This window comes from Eubalaena glacialis, chromosome 2 (genome assembly GCF_028564815.1).
Source record: "Eubalaena glacialis isolate mEubGla1 chromosome 2, mEubGla1.1.hap2.+ XY, whole genome shotgun sequence".
Taxonomy (NCBI): Eukaryota; Metazoa; Chordata; class Mammalia; order Artiodactyla; family Balaenidae; genus Eubalaena; species Eubalaena glacialis.
In genome coordinates this window covers 46,137,049-46,159,462 of record NC_083717.1, presented here as the reverse complement: position 1 = coordinate 46,159,462, position 22,414 = coordinate 46,137,049, and the positions used below count along the sequence as shown (strand labels likewise).

General features: G+C 38.3%; 1 protein-coding gene and 1 pseudogene across 1 annotated transcript; both read left to right on the top strand.

The window, feature by feature from the left end:
- The first annotated feature begins 5,589 nt into the window (after positions 1–5,589).
- Positions 5,590–6,084, top strand: LOC133084594 (developmental pluripotency-associated protein 3-like). Its single transcript, XM_061181420.1, has one exon. The coding sequence runs from the start codon at positions 5,590–5,592 to the stop codon at positions 6,082–6,084; it is 495 nt and encodes a 164-aa protein (XP_061037403.1).
- A 459-nt stretch (positions 6,085–6,543) lies between these two features.
- On the top strand, positions 6,544–8,955 carry LOC133084593 (NADH-ubiquinone oxidoreductase chain 5-like; annotated as a pseudogene).
- The last annotated feature ends 13,459 nt before the right edge of the window (positions 8,956–22,414 follow it).

Here is a 22,414-nt window from a genome sequence, read left to right as displayed (position 1 = left end):
CTGAATAGAGGAGGAAGGGATTCATCAGAGAAACAGCGGTGAGTACTTTGACCCTAATGGGTTTACATATCCTTCCTTCCATCCTCCCTCCCCTCCTCCCTTTCTTCCTTCCTCCTTTCCATTCTTTCCTTCCTTCATTCATTCTTTCTCTTCTTCCTTCCTTCCCTTCTTTCTTCCATCCTTCCTTCTCTCCCTCTTTCCTTTCTTGTTTCCCTCTTTCCCTCCTCCCTTTTCCCTTCTCCCTCTACCTCATCACACCCATATCATTTACATTTTTCCTTGCTTCCATGTAAAGCTGGACATTAAGTCCATGAAGGAAGGAACCATTCTATATGTAGCTCTAGTGCCTACACCAGACCCTGACATAGAAAAGAACTCAGTACTATTAGGTGGGTGGGTGAATTCCACAGAAAGCAAGGTGGCTATTCAATTTGATAGAGAAATTAAATCTCGGAGGCAAAGTTCATCCCATCTTATGTTAAAAGCAAAGAATCTCATTAGTAATAGCTACACCCCCGCCCAGGTATATAAACTTTCCTAAAACCTATAAAGTATGAACAAGTTAGTCCTGTTTTCTCTAGTCCTAGTCTTTTTTTTTTTTTTTTTTTTTTTTTTTTTTTTAAACATCTTTATTGAAGTATAATTGCTTTACAATGGTGTGCTAGCTTCTGCTTTACAACAAAGTGAATCAGTTACACATATACATATGTTGCCATATCTCTTCCCTCTTGCATCTCCCTCCCTCCCACCCTCCCTATCCCACCCCTCTAGGTGGTCACAAAGCACCGAGCTGATCTCCCTGTGCTATGCGGCTGCTTCCCACTAGTTATCTATTTTACATTTGGTAGTGTATATATGTCCATGACACTCTCTCACCCTGTCACATCTCACCCCTCCCCCTCCCCATATCCTCAAGTCCATTCTCTAGTAGGTCTGTGTCTTTATTCCCATCTTGCCACTAGGTTCTTCATGACCTCTTTTTTTTTTTTTCCCTTAGATTCCATATATATGTGTTAGCATACTGTATTTGTTTTTCTCTTTCTGACTTACTTCACTCTGTATGACAGACTCTAACTCCATCCACCTCATTACAAACACCTCCATTTCATTTCTTTTTATGGCTGAGTAATATTCCATTGTATATATGTGCCACATCTTCTTTATCCATTCATCCGATGATGGACACCTAGGTTGCTTCCATGTCCTGGCTATTGTAAACAGAGCTGCAATGAATATTTTGGTACATGACTCTTTCTGAATTATGGTTTTCTCAGGGAATATGCCCAGTAGTGGGATTGCTGGGTCATATGGTAGTTCTATTTTTAGTTTTTTAAGGAACCTCCATACTGTTCTCCATAGTGGCTGTATCAATTTACATTCCCACCAACAGTGCAAGAGTGTTCCCTTTTCTCCACACCCTCTCCAGCATTTATTGTTTCTAGATTTTTTGATGATGGCCATTCTGATCGGTGTGATGAGTAAGTCCTAGTCTTAATGGCATGATTGCTACTTAGGTTGGAGAGGCATCCAACATTAAGGATGAAGAGGAACCATGTTCCCAATGGCTTCTTCCTTACATGGAAAGGTGCAAAAAAGACAGGTTATTACTCAGACCACTACAGTAAGTCCCCTACATACGAATCTCCAAGTTGCGAACTTTCAAAGGTGCGAACGTGCGTTCGCATATCCAATCACGTAAGTTAGTTCATGTGTCTGGCATACATTGTCACGTGTGGGCATCCTCTACAAGTGGTTGTGCTTTTGTGTACTTTACTGTACAGTACTGTATAGAGTACAGTAGTACAGTATTTTTATTTCAAGCCCAGGATGTCGGAATCAAGCGTAAAAGCAGCGGTGATGTAGCTGGTACTGCTAAGGAGTACCAGCTGTTGTACTGTACTACTGTACTTTTCAAGGTACTGTACTGTAACATTAAAAGTATTTTCTTTATTTTGTGTGTCTGTTTGTTTTTTATGTATTATTTGTGTGAAAAGTATTATAAGCCTATTACAGTACAGTACTATATAGCCGGTTGTGTTAGTTGGGTACCTAGATTAACTTTGTTGGACTTAATGAACAAATTGGACTTACAAACATACTCTCGGAACGGAACTCGTTCGTATGTAGGGGACTTACTTCATGCAAATACACTGTGGAAGTAACATGCTAAACAATTTCTCTAAAACCATGAGTGGGAAGAGGCTCTTCCTGCCTCAAGCTTTCAGTGGTTGACTCCTTGGCAAAGGTTTAGCATTTAAGCAAAATAATTGTTTACTTACCACTGATCTTCCAATTCCTTCCAAAAGAAGAGAGTAATTTAACAAAGCAAAAGTGGGTCTGCCTCTCCAGGTTGCTAATGCCTCTCTTGATCAAGGATACACACAAGAACTAAACTGAACGGTCCCTGATAACCACCCCAGTTGATTTTATCAACATTGGCTTGATGGGCTTTTAGCAAAAGGGTCACCATGAACGTCAATGTCAAACCCCCTTTTCTTTTTTCAAATTTTCCTCTAACTCATATTAATACAGCCCTTGCTGCCTTTGGGTAGAAGGGCTAAGAGAATTCAGACAGTGATGATTGATCGGTGTAGTTTATATTTCTGGATAAAATATTGTTTCTAGAAAAACATTTTCAAACCTTCGGCTAATATTTTGCTAATGCCATGAGGCTTATAACACACCAGAGGACATCCACACCTCATTATGTCTAGTTGTCTCAGAGTTTTAAAAATAACATTCATAATTATCAGTTTTGACTATTTTCAATTTTCAGTCCCTACTGTATTTCTTACAAAGAAGCTTTCAGTTCTGTGCCTGAAACCAGGTGATGGAATCCGTTTACAGTTTAAGTACCTACTATTAAACAGCAATTACTTATGCTCATTCCAGTCTTGAAAGGGAAATGGGACAGAGGGTATAAGACAAGATCAAATTCATAAAAAAGAGGGAGGTAATACTAAAATCAACTTGGTTATGGACTTTTCAGGTAAGATAATGAATTTGTCCCATAACCAACAAGACGTCATTTTTATAATTCTAACTCCATGAATTTCAAATCCCACCTAGCCCTATAGGCATCTCAATATCCCAGTAAGCTAGGACCTGGATGGATGTCACTGAAACGTTCTCCTTTTAAGCTAGATATATTTTTCTGCCTCGAAGAGAAAAATTAAAAAAACAAACAAAAAAAAAAAAACACGTTTAAAGACAATCCAAAGACTGAGAAAAAAAGAGAGAGAAAGAAGTCTAATAAATGTGTGACTGCAGTTTCAAGGGAACCAAAAATTGACAAAAAAAGGACTGTTGATTCCTGACACAACATAAAGCAGGTCCTCCTTCCCAGTTGTGAAGAGGATGCTGTGACTGACTGTATGCTGTTCAGGAGGTCTCTGTCTGAATCCATTATTGACAGCAGAGCGAGAGCAGATACCGTTATGCCCCGCCCAGCCCACTAAGCCCTCTCTATTATGGGATATGACAATGGAATTCTACCCAAGCAACTACCCAAGCATCTACACCCAGTATTCTTCCCAGGGCTTTCTCTTGGGAAGAGTTCTGGGGATTGAAGTAGTTTAATATCAATGAGGAATGGAAATTAGTGTATAAATACTCCAGTTTCCTCACCCATCTCCCAAATTTCCCTGGCAAGGTGGAGTTCCAGTTGTTGGCAGCAGTTACTTACTCATGAATGTACCTCATTGGCTTCTTTCTCCTTATTCTCCATCCCACTTCCCCTCTACTCTACTGGTGCTTCTTGGAAAACCACTTGCTCCTTGTCTCAGAGAGAACTGAGCCCGAGACAGTGAAGATAGTCAAAGAAAATGACCAAGTTGCCCTCTCCACTTTCATAATAATACTCCTGATTCCTTACTTAGTGAGCTCTTGGCCTGAATAAACATGACCCCACACAGCCCCAAGATCATTGTAACAGACTGAGTTGACTTCTTCTGCCATCAGCTCTCCTAGCCAGCTTTTGATGTCATAGATGTAACACTTCAAACCGCTCTATGATGATGGCAGAATCATACAATCACATTTTTCCTCTTACCCTCCTCCTGTATCATTTTGTTTTGTTCTGTTTCCAGTGGAGGTTAATTAGGGGCTAGGAAGTATAGAGAAAGCTTCATGAGCACAAAAATATAGTCAATATATAACTGACTACATTGATTAATCAATATATAACTTTTGTGTCAATAGAAATGGTGCTATAGACTGAACGTTTTATGTCTCCCCCACCAAATTCATATGTTGAAATCGAACTCCCAAGGTGATGGTATTAGGAGGTGGGGCCTTTGGGAGGTGATTAGGTCATGAAGGTGGAGCCTGCCTGAGTAGGATTATTGCCTTTAAAAAGGAGCCCCCAGAGAGATTCCCCAACCCTTTCTGATATCAGAGGACACAGTAAAAGACACTGTCCATGAACCAGGAAGTGGGCTCTCACCAGACACCAAACCTGCCAGTTTCTTGTTCTTGGTCTTCTTAGCCTCCAGATCTCTAAAAAAAATAGATGTTTATTGTTATTAAACCATCCAATTTATGATATTTTTTATAGCAGCTCGATGGACTAAAACAAATGACAAACCTTTTGAGATATATTAGAAGTATAATGCATGATGTCTGTCTTCAGTGAGCCAGAAATCTAAGAGGCAAAGGAAAAAAAAAACTAAATGGACGGCATACAAGGAGTGTGCTGTGAGGAACAGACTGTCTCAGTGGCCCTTAGCTATGTTCCCACAGACCACTCTTGTTCCCCAAGACGGTCAATGATGCTAACTGTTAAAATCATATATAATCTTATTTTTACTAATTTATGGAAAGTATTATGCTATTGGATAGGATTTTCTTATTTTAAGGTTTTGTTCTCATTTATTTTTTTCTAGTACCTTTGGTACCTAGTACTACTTGACCATTCTAGACTTAAGTATAGCAAGGATTCTTAACATTTTTTCCTTCATCCAACAATTATTAATACAGTGCTTGCTACACATGAGGCACTGTTTAAGACAGTGGGCTATAAAGGTGAAGAAAATAAATAAGATCCCTACTCTTACGAAGTATTTATGCTACTGGTGTGGTGCAAAACATTAAATATGCAAACTAGTAAATGAGCAAGATGATGTTAAATAGTCACTTCTATGGAAAAAATGAATTAGGGTAATATTACATAGACTGACTAGTGGTGTTGGTCATTTAAAATGAGTCATCAGAGAATGCCTAAATGAAGTGACAGTGTTTGAACTAAGAACTGAATGATTAGAAGAAGCCAACCATGTGAAGCTCTGGGGACAGGCATTTTCAAGGTAGAAGGTAGAGCAAGTGGAAAAGAACTAGAGCATCAATGAACTTGAGGTGTTTTATGACCATGAGGAAGAACTCCATATCTAAAGCTTGATGAGTAATGGAGGAATATCCAGAAATGAGATCGGGGATTCTTCTCTCACCACAGTGTGTCAGCTTGGATTTTTCTCCCTCTTTCTTAGCTCTATAGTTCTTCCAGGCTACTTTGTAGCAATTTGAGTCTAAAGCATCACCTTCCACTGGAACCCAAAGGTCTAGGAGAAGCTTCAAGCTGTGACAAGACTCCCAATGGATTCATCTGAGGTTAACCCAACCTGGACCCTGGAGTCTCCTCAAATGTCCATCGATGAAAATTCCCAGGCAATTCCAGTTGCCTCTCAACCTATGTCTGAAGTGTTAATAAAGAACCTCAGTAACTTGACACTCAACCCTAGTATCAAACTGCCATTCATTCTACCAGAATGTCTACCTCAACCAACTGGGCAGTTACTTGGTGAAAACATACCCTATAGGAGAGGGGTGAGGACCGTGTTAACGGATCGGAGAGATAAGATGGAACGGCTGATTCAATCCATTAAAAAACGCTACGGCAAAGGAGTTCCTCGGTCTGACTCTGAAAGAGAACCATGGCAGAATGATATTGAGACTCAGTCAAGAGGGCAAAGATTTAGATGTAGCTGTCGTTTTTGCCGGTTTCATAGAGATCCTTCTGAGGATAATTATGAGAATTATTACAACAATAAGTATTACAGTAATTATGACATGGAGTCGAAGGAGCCATAAACCTTATTCTTGTACTATTTTTTCTTCCTGGTAATTTTAGGATCATTATGAAGCTTGGGAAAGATTGTGTACCAATATTTTGATAACCTATATTATAAGTTCCGTGATGTCTTTTTTTCTTGCATCTATTTTCTACCTTAATACAGTAACTTATAAGGAATCTATGTAGCTTGCATCTGAATGACTTGAATATATTTTAGTTCCACTTTGTGAAACAAATTAACTTGTGTGGAAGGAAAGTGAAGAACACCACGTTGGGTGGCTTGGCCACAGCATTGTTAGAACAGCATGTTGAATTGCAATAAAAATTTCTGATGTGCTGTTTTCAAAAAAAAAAAAAAAAAAAAAAGAAATGAGATCAAGGAGAAAACCAGTGCTCCTCAAAAGTGTGGTCCCCAGCTTGGTGCTGATCCAAGCAGTGTTTGTTCCTGGTCCATTATAAACATTACTGAAGGAATTATGAGTAAGGGGACTTCCCTGGTGGTGCAGTGGTTAAGACTCTGTGCTCCCAATGAAGGGGCCTGGGTTTGATCCCTGGTCAGGGAACTAGATCCCACATGCATGCCACAAATAAGAGTTCACATGCCACAACTAAGGAGCCAGTGAGCCACAACTAAGGAGCCAGCCTGCCACAACTAAGACCCAGCATAACCAAATAAATAAATTTAAAAAAAAAAAACAGAAATTATCAGTAAGCACTTAGAAACTTTACATTTGACAGAAAATATTACATTCACTGAATCTAAGTTCACGGTTTCCAAATTATGTCCTGGGGGACAGGGAGGGTCAGGGAGGGGAGTCAGCCACAGGACACCATGGGATATTTCAAAATTTCAAGGAAATCACAAAAATACTCAACATCTAGTGGGACACTGTGCAAGGTCAGGGTCAATGTTCCCAACTAATTGGAGCTATGTTTCTTTTGATGGTGTCATATCTTTGCAAAGCTGGGTTTTCAACAGCTGTGATACGAAGCAAGCACTGTGCAGAATCAGTGTGGAACACTCAGTGAGACTGATGGTGATGTCAACCTGATCTCAAGGTTTGTGGAGCTGGGCAAGTGTCCAACAGGCACACACATCCCACTGGTAAGTGATGAGGATTATTTCAGAATCAAACACAAATATGCTTTTTTCTGTCAAAATTATGTGTATTACTATTTTTCAACCTGGCCCTACCCCTTACCATTAATCTGATCGGAGAACTGTTCATAGTAATATCAACTTTCTCATGGTCAAAGCTCACTATTATCCTAATGGGAACCAATATTGTAATTACAGCCCTATACTCCTTGTATATACTAATCACAACACAACGCAGCAAATAGACACACCATATCAATAACATTACGCCCTCCTTCACGTGAGAAGACGCCCTTATAGCCCTCCATATCCTTCCACTTCTACTCCTGTCACTAAACCCCAAAGTCATCTTGGGTCCCCTATACTGTAAATATAGTTTAAAAAAAAACACTAGATTGTGGATCTAGCAACAGAAGACTAAGACTTCTTATTTACTGAGAAAGTATCGCAAGAACTGCTAATTCATACCCCCATACCTAATAGTGTGGCTTTTTCAAACTTTTAAAGGATGGTAGTTATCTATTGGTCTGAGGAACCAAAAAATTGGTGCAACTCCAAATAAAAGTAATAAACCTATTCTCTTCTTTTGCCCTAATCACATTACTAGTATTAATTATCCCAATCATGATAACTAGTACAAACTCTTACAAAAATGATAAATACCCATCATATGTAAAAAATACCATCTCCTGTGCTTTCATTACCAGTCTAATCGCAACAATAATATTCCTTCACACAGGCCAAGAAATATTCATTTCAAGTTGACACTGAATTACTGTCCAAACTCTTAAATTAACACTTAGCTTCAAAATAGATTATTTCTCAATTAATATTCGTACCGGTGACCTTGTTCATCACATGATCCATTATACAATTCTCAATATGATATATACATTCAGATCCTTGTATCAACCAATTCTTCAAGTATTTACTCCTCTTCCTCATCACCATACTAATCCTTGTTACAGTGAACAACCTCTTCCAACTTTTTATTGGATGAGAAGGGGTCAGAATCATATCTTTCCTGCTCATCGGATGATGACATGGATGAGCAGATGCAAACACAACTGCTCTTCAAGCAATCTTATATAACCGCATCGGAGATGTCGGAGTCATTATATCAATGGCCTGGTTCTTATCTAACACAAATGCATGAGATCTGCAACAAATTTTCATACTCGACCGAAACCCTTTAAACATCCCTCTCACAGGACTCGTACTAGCCACAGCCAGAAAATCAGCCCAATTTGGACTTCACCCCTGGCTCCCCTCAGCAATAGAAGGTCCTACCCCAGTCTCGGCCTTACTCCACTCAAGCACAATAGTTGTAGCGGGAATTTTCCTACTTATCCGATTTTACCCTTTAACAGAAAACAGCAAACTCATTCAAACAATAACGCTTTGCCTAGGAGCCCTTACCGCCCTGTTCACAGCCATATGCGCTCTTACCCAAAACGACATTAAAAAAATTATCGCCTTCTCTACCTCAAGCCAATTAGGTCTAATGATAGTAACAATCGGCGTCAACCAACCTCATCTAGCATTTTTACACATTTGCACACATGCTTTCTTTAAAGTCATATTATTCATATGCTCTGGATCCATTATTCACAACCTAAACAACGAGCAGGACATTCAAAAAATAGGAGGCTTATTCAAGACCTTACCCTTCACTGAAACAGCCCTTATCATTGGATGCCTAACGCTAACAGGAATAACTTTTCTCACCGGGTTTTACTCTAAAGACCTAATTTTTGAGACCGCCACCACGTCTTATACCAACGCCTGAACCCTATCAATAACTCTAACCGCTACCTCCCTCCAAACTCCTTCTGAGTTGTCAGGACATCTATTCAAATTCGGATTTAATTGGTCGATAATGCAACCTGGGCACCAGGATTTTCATAGCTCCTCCGTGATTGCAATGTGCAGGGGAAGAGGAACACTCCTAAAGTGTGTCTAGGCTAGAGACAGGAAACACTATAGGCCAAGACTGTATTTTGGAATCCCAGCTCAGAAAGAGTCCTGCTCTGACAGAAATCTGCTTCTGTAGCAGATGAGGGACTCAAGCAGTGAGAGCCTGGGAGCAGGACCGTGATGGGAAATTCTGCTGCCACATGCCACAGGGAGACACCCTAGAATTTACTATAGAGCTATTCCATGTGTGTTTCTGTGTGCTGCAGCCTTGTCACCCACTGTGAACTCATCAGAAATGCACAATCTCAGGCCCCACCCCAGTCCCATTAAATCAGAACATACATTTTAACAAGATTTTGAGGTGATTCATATGCATGTTGAAGTGGGAAAAGAATGGGTTTATAAGCAACGAGCTGATTTTATGAGGCAAACCCTTATGTACCAATCAAGGTAGAGCCTCTGAAGGAGACAGCCTGCCCTTTTTAACTTAGTACCTGTATCCTCTCACTCTCTCCCCCTTCTCAATGATCAGAGGAAGAGTGGTCTCTCCAAACGCCCTTGGGATTCTATCGCCCTCTCTTGTCATGGGAATCTGCAGCTTTGCCCACTCTTCTGGCCCCTTCCATGATGTTTAAACAAACTTAAACTCACCCTATATTTTTAAAATATTCACCCTTGACCTCAGCTGTCCTGTAGGTTCCCTCTATCCCTCAAATCTCTTTCTCAAAGCTCTTGGAAAAAGTTGACCACACCTGCTAATGACATGTTCTTATCTTACCCACTCCTCACTCTCTGGCTTCTACCCTCATCACCTCAACTTCTTCTCTCCTCATAGTTGTTGATGACCTAGTTAGAGAACACCTTCTCCTACTTGATTTCTTGAGAATTCCTTCATTCTTGACTAACCGCCCCCACCCTACCTTTAAGAAACACTTTCAAGTTCTGACTTTGATGACCTCTTCCTGTCTCTCTGCTCTAATATCTTATTTTCTCTGCAAAATTTTCTTCCTATGCCCATCCCTGAAAGAAAGGTCTTCTCCATGGTTCTCCACCAGGGAGGCCTTCTTCTTATCTCATTGTCTGCATTATCCATTGGGACCTCATCTCTGTATGAATGGACATCTATGGCTCCAGGCCAGCTCTTACTCTTTCCCACCAGAGAGTTCTATTTAGTTGTTGTCCTGGCAACCTTCAATCCATGGATACAAAATGAAACTCATTTTCTTTTCCCATCCCAACCACCCCAACCCTAGCCCACCTCTGATATCTCTTGTATAAGTGAAAGTCATCACTATGCACCTGTTGCACTGGAGCCAGTCTTGAGCCTTCCCTTCCTTATTTCCCATATCCAGTCAATCACCAAATCCTGTGCTTCCATTTCTTAAAATGTTTCAAACATACCTTCCTCTCTGAATCATCACCGTCCAGAAATTATCATCTCTTGATTGATTTGCTTTAACAACCACCTTACTGGTATCCCTGCCTTTACTTGTTCCCTCCAGATCATGCTTCTGGTTAATCCCCATCAGTTCAGAGTGGTGCTTCTGAAATGCAAATAGTATCATCCACTCCTTGGATCTCCAATACCTAGAAGATAGAGTCCAGACTCCTTAATATGATTTCCACAGTCAATTGTGACCTGACCTTTCAAGCCTCATCGTAAGCCTTCCCCCATTACAACGTGACAGGAGACATTTTGAATTTTCTCTCATTCTCTTTTTCTTTCTTTCTCCTCATCCTCCATGGTTTCCACCCATGTTCATATATTTTTCATCTCTACCAGTAATATTCTTCCCTTTTTTGTCTCTGGCTAATTTCTATTCTCCTGTAGTGTCTTAAACTTCATTTCTCTTTGAAAGTCTTCCCTGACCCCTTAACACGGACTTCGGGGGTTTCTTTAACATTGCAATTTCCATAGTAAAGTTTCATAACACCTATTTTGTTGTGTGTTTAATTGTCTCTATATGGGCAAAGACTGTGTCCATCTTTCTCACTATTTCATCTGATCACTAAGCACAGTTTCTTGTACACACTAATGACATAATATTTAATGTCAAAGCTGACATTTATTTTGTACTTATTATGTGGCTGACACTCTTCTAAATATATTATGTAAATTAACTCATTTAATCTCACAACTAGCCCTTGATGAGTCACCAGTATTATCTCCATTTAGGGAAGGATAAACTGAGGCACAGAGAGGCTAAGTGACATGTACAAACACCTAATAAGTGACAGACCCAGTATTCAAATGTAGACAGTCTGGCTCTAGAGACCATGCTCTTAACATTGATTCTTGATGAAACAAATGAGGATAAGTGAAGTGGTGGGGGTTTGGATTAAACTTAAAGGGGTCAAATTTATTGCCCCATGTCATACAGCTGGGACGTGCTGGAGCTAGGAAGGCACTCTGAGTCTTCCAACTCCAAATTTTATGCCTTTACTGACCATTCCACACTGCCGCTTATATTTTTAATTGTTTTAAAAGCAAATGCATTTTTGCTCTCTGTGGACACAGTTTTAATAAGCCTATTTAAATATTCATAATTCAAATGCAGAATCCCCTGCTATAGCCTTCTCTGACTCACAGACTTCAGTAAGTGGCCTCTGCCCTTTGCGGTACAGACCCCGATGAACTGACTGGGCCCATGTTTATCCCACTTCCTGTCTGATCAGACGCTCTGAACAGACTGCTGAGCCAGGGGGTTACAAGAGTCTGTCATTGCTTCCAAATTATTAATTGGATGGTAATATTTTTGCTCAATAGGCAGTTGGTTCATAACCTCACTGGAAAAGTGCAAAATGGTGATAAAAAGTGGCTCAATTCTAGGAGAAATGAAAATGTTTCAGAATATCTCACAAGTTACCTGAGCTGGTGATTTTTTTCCCTTCATTCTCTCAAATGCACATTCACCAAACATCTTTCAACCCTGGGATAAGATGTTTGAATCCAAATCTGTGACTCTCAGGCTTTTCTCAGATTTCTCCTGTATCCCCAGCAAAACCAAATGTGGAGTTCAGGTCCTACATTTTTATCCAAACCTCCCTTAATTATCTGCAGTTTGGAGGCAAACCTTATTAAGTTTTATATTCTCAGTGTCCAAATTAATGTCACTTACATATTTTTTCCTGAATAAACTTTGGAAGGAAGGGGAAAAAAGGAAGGAAAGAAGGAAGGAAGGAAGGAAGAGAGAGAGGGAGGAAAGAAGGAAGGAAGGAGTTATCCTAAGCCCTCATTGTTCTCTCCATTCTTTGAAGCAGATCAATAAATATTTGTTTTGTAGCACAAAATTCCCACCATTATGTCCACATTTGTTTGTATGATAGACCAGCAGAAGGCATAGTTCTCTTTGTGAGACACCATGAAATTCAAAATACTTAAAGTCATGTGATCTTTAAATATATACATTGTATTATCCTCCCACATCATTGACCCCTCCTCCTTACTCTCTTTGTCTGGTCCTTTCCTCTCTTTACATCTCCCTCCAGTGGTATGTGTCCTTATTACCTTCTCTTTCTCTTTTCCTGCCCAGTTCCGTGGTTCAAACACCCTCTACATATGAATGATTTTCAAATTTTCATCTTCAGCCCTGACCTATCCAAGAAGTATGCAACTCATTTATCCATCGTAGTAGCAGTATCCAATACATATCCAATACCGCAAAGTATTTGTCTCCTAGTCTTTGCCCTCTCAGTAAGTGACTTAATCTCAGGAGGAGGTTGCCGAGTAAAATACAGGACAACACGTATTCTGCAAGACCACAGATGGTAGTTTGGCAGGAGTGTTGTCTGCAAGGAAGGCAAATTCATACCCAAAGTCAGTATCTATTTCCAGTAAGAAAAAAGTACTGTCCCATTCACGATGGAAGCAGTTTGATATAACAAACCTGCCATCCAACCACTTCGGGCAATTCATGCATCTGAATCAACAGGTAAGTAAGGAGGTTGCTATACTGGCTAGAGTGATTGCTCCTGATTAACAAGTGTAAACTGAGCTGCTACTGCGCAGTGGATGTAAGAAGGGTGTGCCTGGAATACAGGCGATCTCTTAGGGTTATCTCTTAGTACTGCTACATTCTCTGATTAAAGTCAATGGAAAACTACAACAACCAAATCAGCAGAAGTGCTAGTAGCCCGAACTTTTCAGGAAGGAATGTTCAAGTTAGCCCACCAGGCAAAGAACCATGACCAGATGAGGCTCTCGCTGATGGCAAAGGGAATATAGAATGGGCAATGAAGGATGACAGTTATCAATACAGCTATGACTATGTGACCAGTTGTAGAAGTGAAGACCTTAATAGCTATTATTTTCCTTATTTTTTATGAATATGTTTGCATATATGTTTGCATATTTATTAATTAAATATATTTTGCTTTCTCCCCTCTCTTATCTTTTTATCATCTAACATAAGATGTATGAATTATTGTTCATTTTTATATTACAATATTTAAGTTACAGGATATCAGAGGAGAAGAGTGAACATTCCCCAAGTACTTTACATTCTCTTCTGGGGAAAGTGTTAGCTTTTTTGTTTGCTGGTTTGAAAGCAGGATAGTTCTATCATGTTAGGTGAAAATATAACTTTGTTGTTATCTTTTTTGGAGATTAAACATCATTTAAAGAGATGTGTATGGGTGCCAGGTTGACAAGGGGTGCACTGTGATGTCTTTTCAATGTGCCCATTTGACTAGGCAACAGCCCTCAGTTACTCAGTCAAACAGGAATCTTGTGTTGCTATGAAGGTATTTTGTAGATGTGATTAAAGTCCCTAAAATCAGTTGACTTGAAGTAAGAGAAATTATCCTATATTATCTGTCTTTTAGATGTCACAGATAATCTTGGTGGCATGCTTCAATTATTTGAAAGGCCTTAGAAAGCAGAGTTGAGGATTCTCTGAGAGAAGAAGAAACTCTGCTTCTTTTTCTAGAATTCTAGAATTCTAGAATTTAACTGGGAGTTCAGCTCTCAAGAGTGCCAGCCTGCCCTGCCTGATAACCTGTCCTATGGATTTCAAACTTTCCTAGCCAGCCCCCATAATTGTGTAAGCCCATTCCCTGCAATAAATTACTTAATATAAATTTCCTACTTATTCTGATACTCTGGTTCAACCCTAAATGATACACTAAATCTGGCAACCTTACACTGGGGTCAATTTGAAACCTCTCTTTCCATGTCTTGCTTCCCCATTCAATCCGTCTGCAAGTTCCATTGGTTCTATCTCCTAAACATACACTGAATTGTATTATTTCTCAATATCTCTACTAATAATAATCTGGTCCAAACCAAGCCAGGCTTCTGTTTTAAATTCTTAAATTTCTTCTCACTGAACTTGTAGTAAAATCCTAACTCTTTACCATTGTCTAGAACAGTAGTTCTAGACCAAATTTTTAGTCTCAGGATCAAAACTTACAGTCCTAAAAATTATTGAGAACTCCAAACAGCTTTTGTTTATTTGGGTTATATCTATCAATATTGACAGTATTGGAAATTAAAATTCAGAATTTTAAAAAGTAGTTACTAATTCATTTAAATTGACAATAAACCTACTCTATGTTAAAATAAATGGCATATTTGGTGAAAATAACTATATTTTCAAATAATTAGTAAGACAGGTAGCATTGTTTTACATTTTTTTTTGGCTAAGGTCTTCAATGTCTGGCTTATTAGAAGAGAGCTTCAGTCCCTTACCTGCATCTTTATTCAGTCTATTACAATATATTATTTTGGTTTGAGAATATAAAGAATGTCTGGTTATATCAGATATATAGTTAGAAAAGGGAGCAATATTTAAGAACCTGCTTGATAAATGTAGGTATTCTTTTACCATATTACGCCAAAACTTGACACGTAATAGTTTTTTTTTTTTTTTAAACATCTTTATTGAAGTATAATTGCTTTACAATGGTGTGTTAGCCTCTGCTTTATAACAAAGTGAATCAGTTATACATATACATATGTTCCCATATCTCTTCCCTCTTGCATCTCCCTCCCTCCCACCCTCCCTATCCCACCCCTCTAGGTGGTCACAAAGCACCGAGCTGATCTCCCTGTGCTATGCGGCTGCTTCCCACTAGCTATCTATTGTACATTTGGTAGTGTATATATGTCCATGACACTCTCTCACCCTGTCACATCTCACCCCTCCCCCTCCCCATATCCTCAAGTCCATTCTCTAGTAGGTCTGTGTCTTTATTCCCATCTTGCCACTAGGTTCTTCATGACCTTTTTTTTTTCCCTTAGATTCCATATATATGTGTTAGCATACTGTATTTCTTTTTCTCTTTCTGACTTACTTCACTCTGTATGACAGACTCTAACTCCATCCACCTCATTACAAACACCTCCATTTCATTTCTTTTTATGGCTGAGTAATATTCCATTGTATATATGTGCCACATCTTCTTTATCCATTCATCCAATGATGGACACCTAGGTTGCTTCCATGTCCTGGCTACTGTAAACAGAGCTGCAATGAATATTTTGGTACATGATTCTTTCTGAATTATGGTTTTCTCAGGGTATATGCCCAGTAGTGGGATTGCTGGGTCGTATGGTAGTTCTATTTTTAGTTTTTTAAGGAACCTCCATACTGTTCTCCATAGTGGCTGTATCAATTTACATTCCCACCAACAGTGCAAGAGTGTTCCCTTTTCTCCACACCCTCTCCAGCATTTATTGTTTCTAGATTTTTTGATGATGGCCATTCTGACCGGTGTGAGATGATACCTCATTGTAGTTTTGATTTGCATTTCTCTGATGATTAATGATGTTGAGCATTCTTTCATGTGTCTGTTGGCAATCTGTATATCTTCTTTGGAGAAATGTCTATTTAGGTCTTCTGCCCATTTTTGGATTGGGTTGTTCGTTTTTTTGTTATTGAGCTGCATGAGCTGCTTGTAAATCTTGGAGATTAATCCTTTGTCAGTTGCTTCATTTGCAAATATTTTCTCTCATTCTGAGGGTTGTCTTTTGGTCTTGTTTATGGTTTCCTTTGCTGTGCAAAAGCTTTTCAGTTTCATTAGGTCCCATTTGTTTATTTGTGTTTTTATTTCCATTTCTCTAGGACCTGGGTCCAAAAGGATCTTGCTGTGATTTATGTCATAGAGTGTTCTGCCTATGTTTTCCTCTAAGAGTTTGATAGTGTCTGGCCTTACACTTAGGTCTTTAATCCATTTTGAGTTTATTTTTGTGTATGGTGTCAGGGAGTGTTCTAATTTCATACTTTTACATGTACCTGTCCAATTTTCCCAGCACCACTTATTGAAGAGGCTGTCTTTTCTCCACTGTATATGCTTGCCTCCTTTATCAAAGATAAGGTGACCATATGTGCGTGGGCTTATCTCTGGGCTTTCTATCCTGTTCCATTGATCTATATTTCTGTTTTTGTGCCAGTACCAAACTGTCTTGATTACTGTAGCTTTGTAATATAGTCTGAAGTCAGGGAGCCTGATTCCTCCAGCTCCATTTTTCGTTCTCAAGATTGCTTTGGCTATTCGGGGTCTTTTGTGTTTCCATACAAATTGTGAAATTTTTTGTTCTAGTTCTGTGAAAAATGCCAGTGGTAGTTTGATAGGGATTGCGTTGAATCTGTAGATTGCTTTGGGTAGCAGAGTCATTTTCACAATGTTGATTCTTCCAATCCAAGAACATGATATATCTCTCCATCTATTTGTATCATCCTTAATTTCTTTCATCAGTGTCCTATAATTTTCTGCATACAGGTCTTTTGTCTCCTTAGGTAGGTTTATTCCTAGATATTTTATTCTTTTTGTTGCAATGGTAAACGGGAGTGTTTTCTTAATTTCACTTTCAGATTTTTCATCATTAGTATACAGGAATGCAAGAGATTTCTGTGCATTAATTTTGTATCCTGCTACTTTACCAAATTCATTGATTAGCTCTAGTAGTTTTCTGGCAGCATCTTTTGGATTCTCTATGTATAGTATCATGTCATCTGCAAACAGTGACAGCTTTACTTCTTCTTTTCCGATTTGGATTCCTTTTATTTCTTTTTCTTCTCTGATTGCTGTGGCTAACACTTCCAAAATTATGTTGAATAATAGTGGTGAGAGTGGGCAACCTTGTCTTGTTCCTGATCTTAGTGGAAATGGTTTCAGTTTTTCACCATTGAGGACAATGTTGGCTGTGGGTTTGTCATATACGGCCTTTATTACGTTGAGGAAAGTTCCCTCTATGCCTACTTTCTGCAGGACTTTTATCATAAATGGGTGTTGAATTTTGTCGAAAGCTTTCTCTGCATCTATTGAGATGATCATATGGTTTTTCTCCTTCAATTTGTTAATATGATGTATCACGTTGATTGATTTGCGTATATTGAAGAATCCTTGCATTCCTGGAATAAACCCCACTTGATCATGGTGTATAATCCTTTTAATGTGCTGTTGGATTCTGTTTGCTAGTATTTTGTTGAGGATTTTTACATCTATGTTCATCAGTGATATTGGCCTGTAGTTTTCTTTCTTTGTGACATCTTTGCCTGGTTTTGGTATCAGGGTGATGGTGGCCTCGTAGAATGAGTCGTAATAGTTTTTAAAGGTGAGTTGCAATGTGGAATCTGACACTATGTGAATGAACATTAAAATCCACTAATTCATCTTTTAGTTTGAATGAATCTGTTATCAGTGTGTGATTTTGTAACATGTTGCTTTGGTCATTTGGAAAATAACGGTTCACCAAGTTAGACAAACATTCCAAATCTTGATACATTTCGTATATGAGAATGAGCAGTCACGTACATTGATACCACCAAAAATCTCAGCAGAGAACTGTTAAACTCAACGGACGATGCAAGTTCTCTAAAAATTCTAATTTTCTCTTGAAAGTCTACATTTTATCATTTGCAACAAATACTGTCATTTATCTTTAAGTGACAGGCTCACTTTGTTTACTTTCAAGAAAATGTCTACCAAATACCCAAGTCTGAATAATTATACTTTGTCAGTTGTTCTTTCAAGTAAAAACAGTGTTCCATGAAAAAGTGGCTAGTTCAGCTACTAACTCAAATAATCACAGAAGTGTTTTTCTGAAGATAACCAACATACTTTGATATGGAACAGAAGTGCTTCATGTGAACTTCTGATTTTGCCTCAACAGAAACATCAGAGTTAATAAAATTAATAATCTATATTGCTTTCTCAATGACATTCTTTTTTATTTTTTTTTTGGTATTTTTTTTAACATCTTTATTGGAGTATAATTGTTTTACAATGCTGTGTTAGTTTCTGCTGTATAACAAAGTGAATCAGCTATACATAAACATATATCCACATATCGCCTCCCTCTTGTGTCTCCTTCCCACACTCCCAATCCCACCCTTCTAGGTGGATACAAAGCACCGAGCTGATCTCCCTGTGCTATGTGGCTGCTTCCCACTGGCTATCTATTTTATATTTGGCAGTGCATATATGTCCATGCCACTCTCTCACTTCGCCCCAGCTTAACCTTACCCTTTCCCCTGTCCTCAAGTCCATTCTCGATGTCTGGATCTTTATTCCTGTCCTGCCCCTCGGTTCTTCAGAACCATTTTTCTTTTTTTTTTTTAGATTCCATATATATATGTTAGCATATGGTATTTGTTTTCCTCTTTCTAACTTATTTCACTCTGTATGACAGACTCTACGTCCATCCACCTCACTACAAATAACTCAATTTTGTTGCTTTTTATGGCTGAGTAATATTCCATTGTATATATGTGCCACTTCTTTATCCATTCATCTGTCAATAGACACTTAGGTTGCTTCCATGTCCTGGCTATTGTAAATAGAGCTGCAATGAACATCGTGGTACATGACTCTTTTTGAATTATGGTTTTCTCAGGTTATATGCCCAGTAGTGGGATTTCTGGGTCGTATGGAAGTTCTATTTTTAGTTTTTTAGGGAACCTCCATACTGTTCTCCATAGTGGCTGTATCAATTTACATTCCCACCAACAGTGCAAGAGGGTTCCCTTTTCTCCACACCCTCTCCAGCATTTATTGTTTCTAGATTTTTTGATGACGGCCATTCTGACTGCTGTGAGGTGATACCTCATTGTAGTTTTGATTTGCATTTCTCTGATGATTAATGATGTTGAGCATCCTTTCATGTGTTTGCTGGCAATCTGTATATCTTCTTTGGAGAAATGTCTGTTTAGATCTTCTGCCCATTTTTGGATTGGGTTGTTTGTTTTTTTGATATTGAGCTGCATGAGCTGCTTTTATATTTTGGAGATTAATCCTTTGTCATTTACTTGGTTTGCAAATATTTTCTCCCATTCTGAGGGTTCTCTTTTTGTCTTGTTTATGGTTTCCTTTGCTGTGCAAAAGCTTTTAAGTTTCATTAGGTCCCATTTGTTTATTTTTGTTTTTATTTCCATTTCTCTATGTGGTGGGTCAAAAAGGATCTTGCTGTCATTTATGTCATAGAGTGTTCTTCCTATGTTTTCCTCTGAGAGTTTTATAATGTCTGGCCTTACATTTAGGTCTTTAATCGATTGAGTTTATTTCTGTGTATGGTGTTAGGAAGTGTTCTAGTTTCATTCTTTTACATGTAGCTGTCCAGTTTTCCCAGCATCACTTATTGAAGAGGCTGTCTTTTCTCCATTGTATATTCTTGCCTCCTTTATCAAAGATAAGGTAACCATATGTGCGTGGGTTTATCTCTGGGCTTTCTATCCTGTTCCATTGATCTATATTTCTATTTTTGTGCCAGTACCGTACTGTCTTGATTACTGTACCTTTGTAGTATAGTCTGAAGTCCAGGAGCCTGATTCCTCCAGCTCCATTTTTCTTTGTCAAGATTGCTTTGGCTATTCGAGGTCTATTGTGTTTCCATACAAATTGTGAAATTTTTTGTTCTAGTTCTGTGGAAAATGCCACTGGTAGTTTGATAGGGATTGCATTGAATCTGTAGATTGCTTTGGGTAGTATAGTCATTTTCACAATGTTGATTCTTCCAATCCAAGAACATGGTATATCTCTCCATCTGTCTGTATCATCTTTAATTTCTTTCATCAGTGTCTTATAGTTTTCTGCATACAGGTCTTTTGTCTCCTTATGCAGGTTTATCCCTAGGCATTTTATTCTTTTTGTTGCAATGGTAAATGAGAGTGTTTCCTTAATTTCTCTTTGAGATTTTTTGTTGATAGTGTATAGGAATGCAAGAGATTTAAGAGCATTAATTTTGTATCCTGCTACTTTACCAAATTCATTGATTAGCTCTAGTAGTTTTCTGGTAGCATGTTTAGGATTCTCTATGTATAGTATCATGTCATCTGCAAACAGTGACAGTTTTACTTCTTCTTTTCCAATTTGGATTCCTTTTATTTCTTTTTCGTCTCTGATTGCTGTGGCTAAAACTTCCAAAACTATGTTGAATAATAGTGCTGATAGTGTGCAACCTTGTATTCTTCCTGATCTTAGAGGAAATGGTTTCATTTTTTCACCGTTGAGAATGATGTTGGCTGTGGGTTTGTCATATATGGCCTTTACTATGTTTAGATAGGTTCCCTCTATGCCTACTTTCTGGAGAGTATTTATCATAAATGGGTGCTGAATGTTGTCAAAATCTTTTTCTGCATCTGTTGAGATTATCATATGGTTTTTCTCCTTCAGTTTGTTAATATGGTTTAGCACACTGATTGATTTGCTATATTGAAGAATCCTTGCATTCCTGGAATAAACCCCACTTGATCATGGTGTATAATCCTTTTAATGTGCTGTTGGATTCTGTTTGCTAGTAATTTGTTGAGGATTTTTGCATCTATGTTCATCAGTGATATTGGCCTGTAGTTTCCTTTTTTTGTGACATCGTTGTCTGGTTTTGGTATCAGGGTGATGGTGGCCTCGTAGAATGAGTTTGGGAGTGTTTCTCCCTCTGCTATATTTTGGAAGAGTTTGAGAAGGATAGGTGTTAGCTCTTCTCTAAATGTTTGATAGAATTCGCCTGTGAATCCATCTGGTACTGGACTTTTGTTTGTTGGAAGATTTTTAATCACAGTTTCAATTTCAGTGCTTGCGATATGTCTGTTTATATTTTCTATTTCTTCCTGGTTCAGTCTCGGGAGGTGGTGCTTTTCTAAGAATTTATCCCTTTCTTCTGGGTTGTCCATTATATTGGCATATAGTTGCTTGTAGTAATCTCTCATGGTCCTTTGTATTTCTGCAGTGTCAGTTGTTAATTCTCCTTTTCATTTCTAACTCTATTGATTTGAGTCTTCTCCCTATTTTTCTTGATGAGTCTGGCTAGTGGTCTATCAATTTTGTTTATCTTCTCAAAGAACCAGCTTTTAGTTTTATTGATCTTTGCTATCGTTTCCTTCATTTCTTTTTCATTTATTACTGATCTGATCTTTATGATTTCTTTCATTCTGCAAACTTTGGGGGTTTTTTGATCTTCTTTCTCTAATTGTTTTAGGTGTAAAGTTAGGTTGTTTATTTGAGATGTTTCTTGTTTCTTGAGGTAGGATTGTATTGCTATAAACTTCCCTCTTAGAGCTGCTTTTGCTGCATCCTTGAGGTTTGGGGTAGTTGTGTTTTCATTGTCATTTGTTTCTAGGTATTTTTTGATTTCCTCTTTGATATCTTCAGTGATCTCTTGGTTATTTAGTAGTGTATTGTTTCGCCTCCATGTGTTTGTATTTTTCACAGATTTTTACCTGTAATTTATATCTTGTCTCATAGCATTGTAGTCAGAAAAGATACTTGATACGATTTCAATTTTCTTAAATTTACCAAAGCTTGATTTGTGACCCAAGATATGATTTATCCTGGAGAATGTTCCATGAGCACTTGAGAAGAAAGTGTATTCTGTTGTTTTTGGATGCAATGTCCTATAAATATCAATTAAGCCCATCTTGTTTAATGTATCATTTAAAGCCAGTGTTTCCTTATTTATTTTCATTTTGGATGATCTGTCCGTTGGTGAAAGTGGGGTGTTAAAGTCCCCTACTATGATTGTGTTACTGTCGATTTCCCCTTTTATGGCTGTTAGCTTTAGCCTTATGTATTGACGTGCTCCTAGGTTGGGTGCATAAATATTTACAATTGTTATATCTTCTTCTTTGATTGATCCCTTGATCATTATGTAGTGTCCTTCTTTGTCTCGTAATAGTCTTTAAAGTCTATTTTGTCTGATATAAGAATTGTTACTCCAGCTTTCTTTTGATTTCCATTTGCATGGAATATCTTTTTCCACCCCTCATTTTGTCTGTATGTGTCCCTAGGTCTGAAGTGGGTGTCTTGTAGACAGTATATATACAGGTCTTGTTTTTGTATCCATTCAGCCAGTCAATGTCTTTGGGTTGGAGCATTTAATCCATTTATAAAGGTAG

Coding starts and splice junctions, on each gene's coding strand:
- LOC133084594 (XM_061181420.1), top strand. CDS start 5,590: ATGGATTCATCTGAGGTTAACCCAACCTGGACCCTGGAGTCTCCTCAA.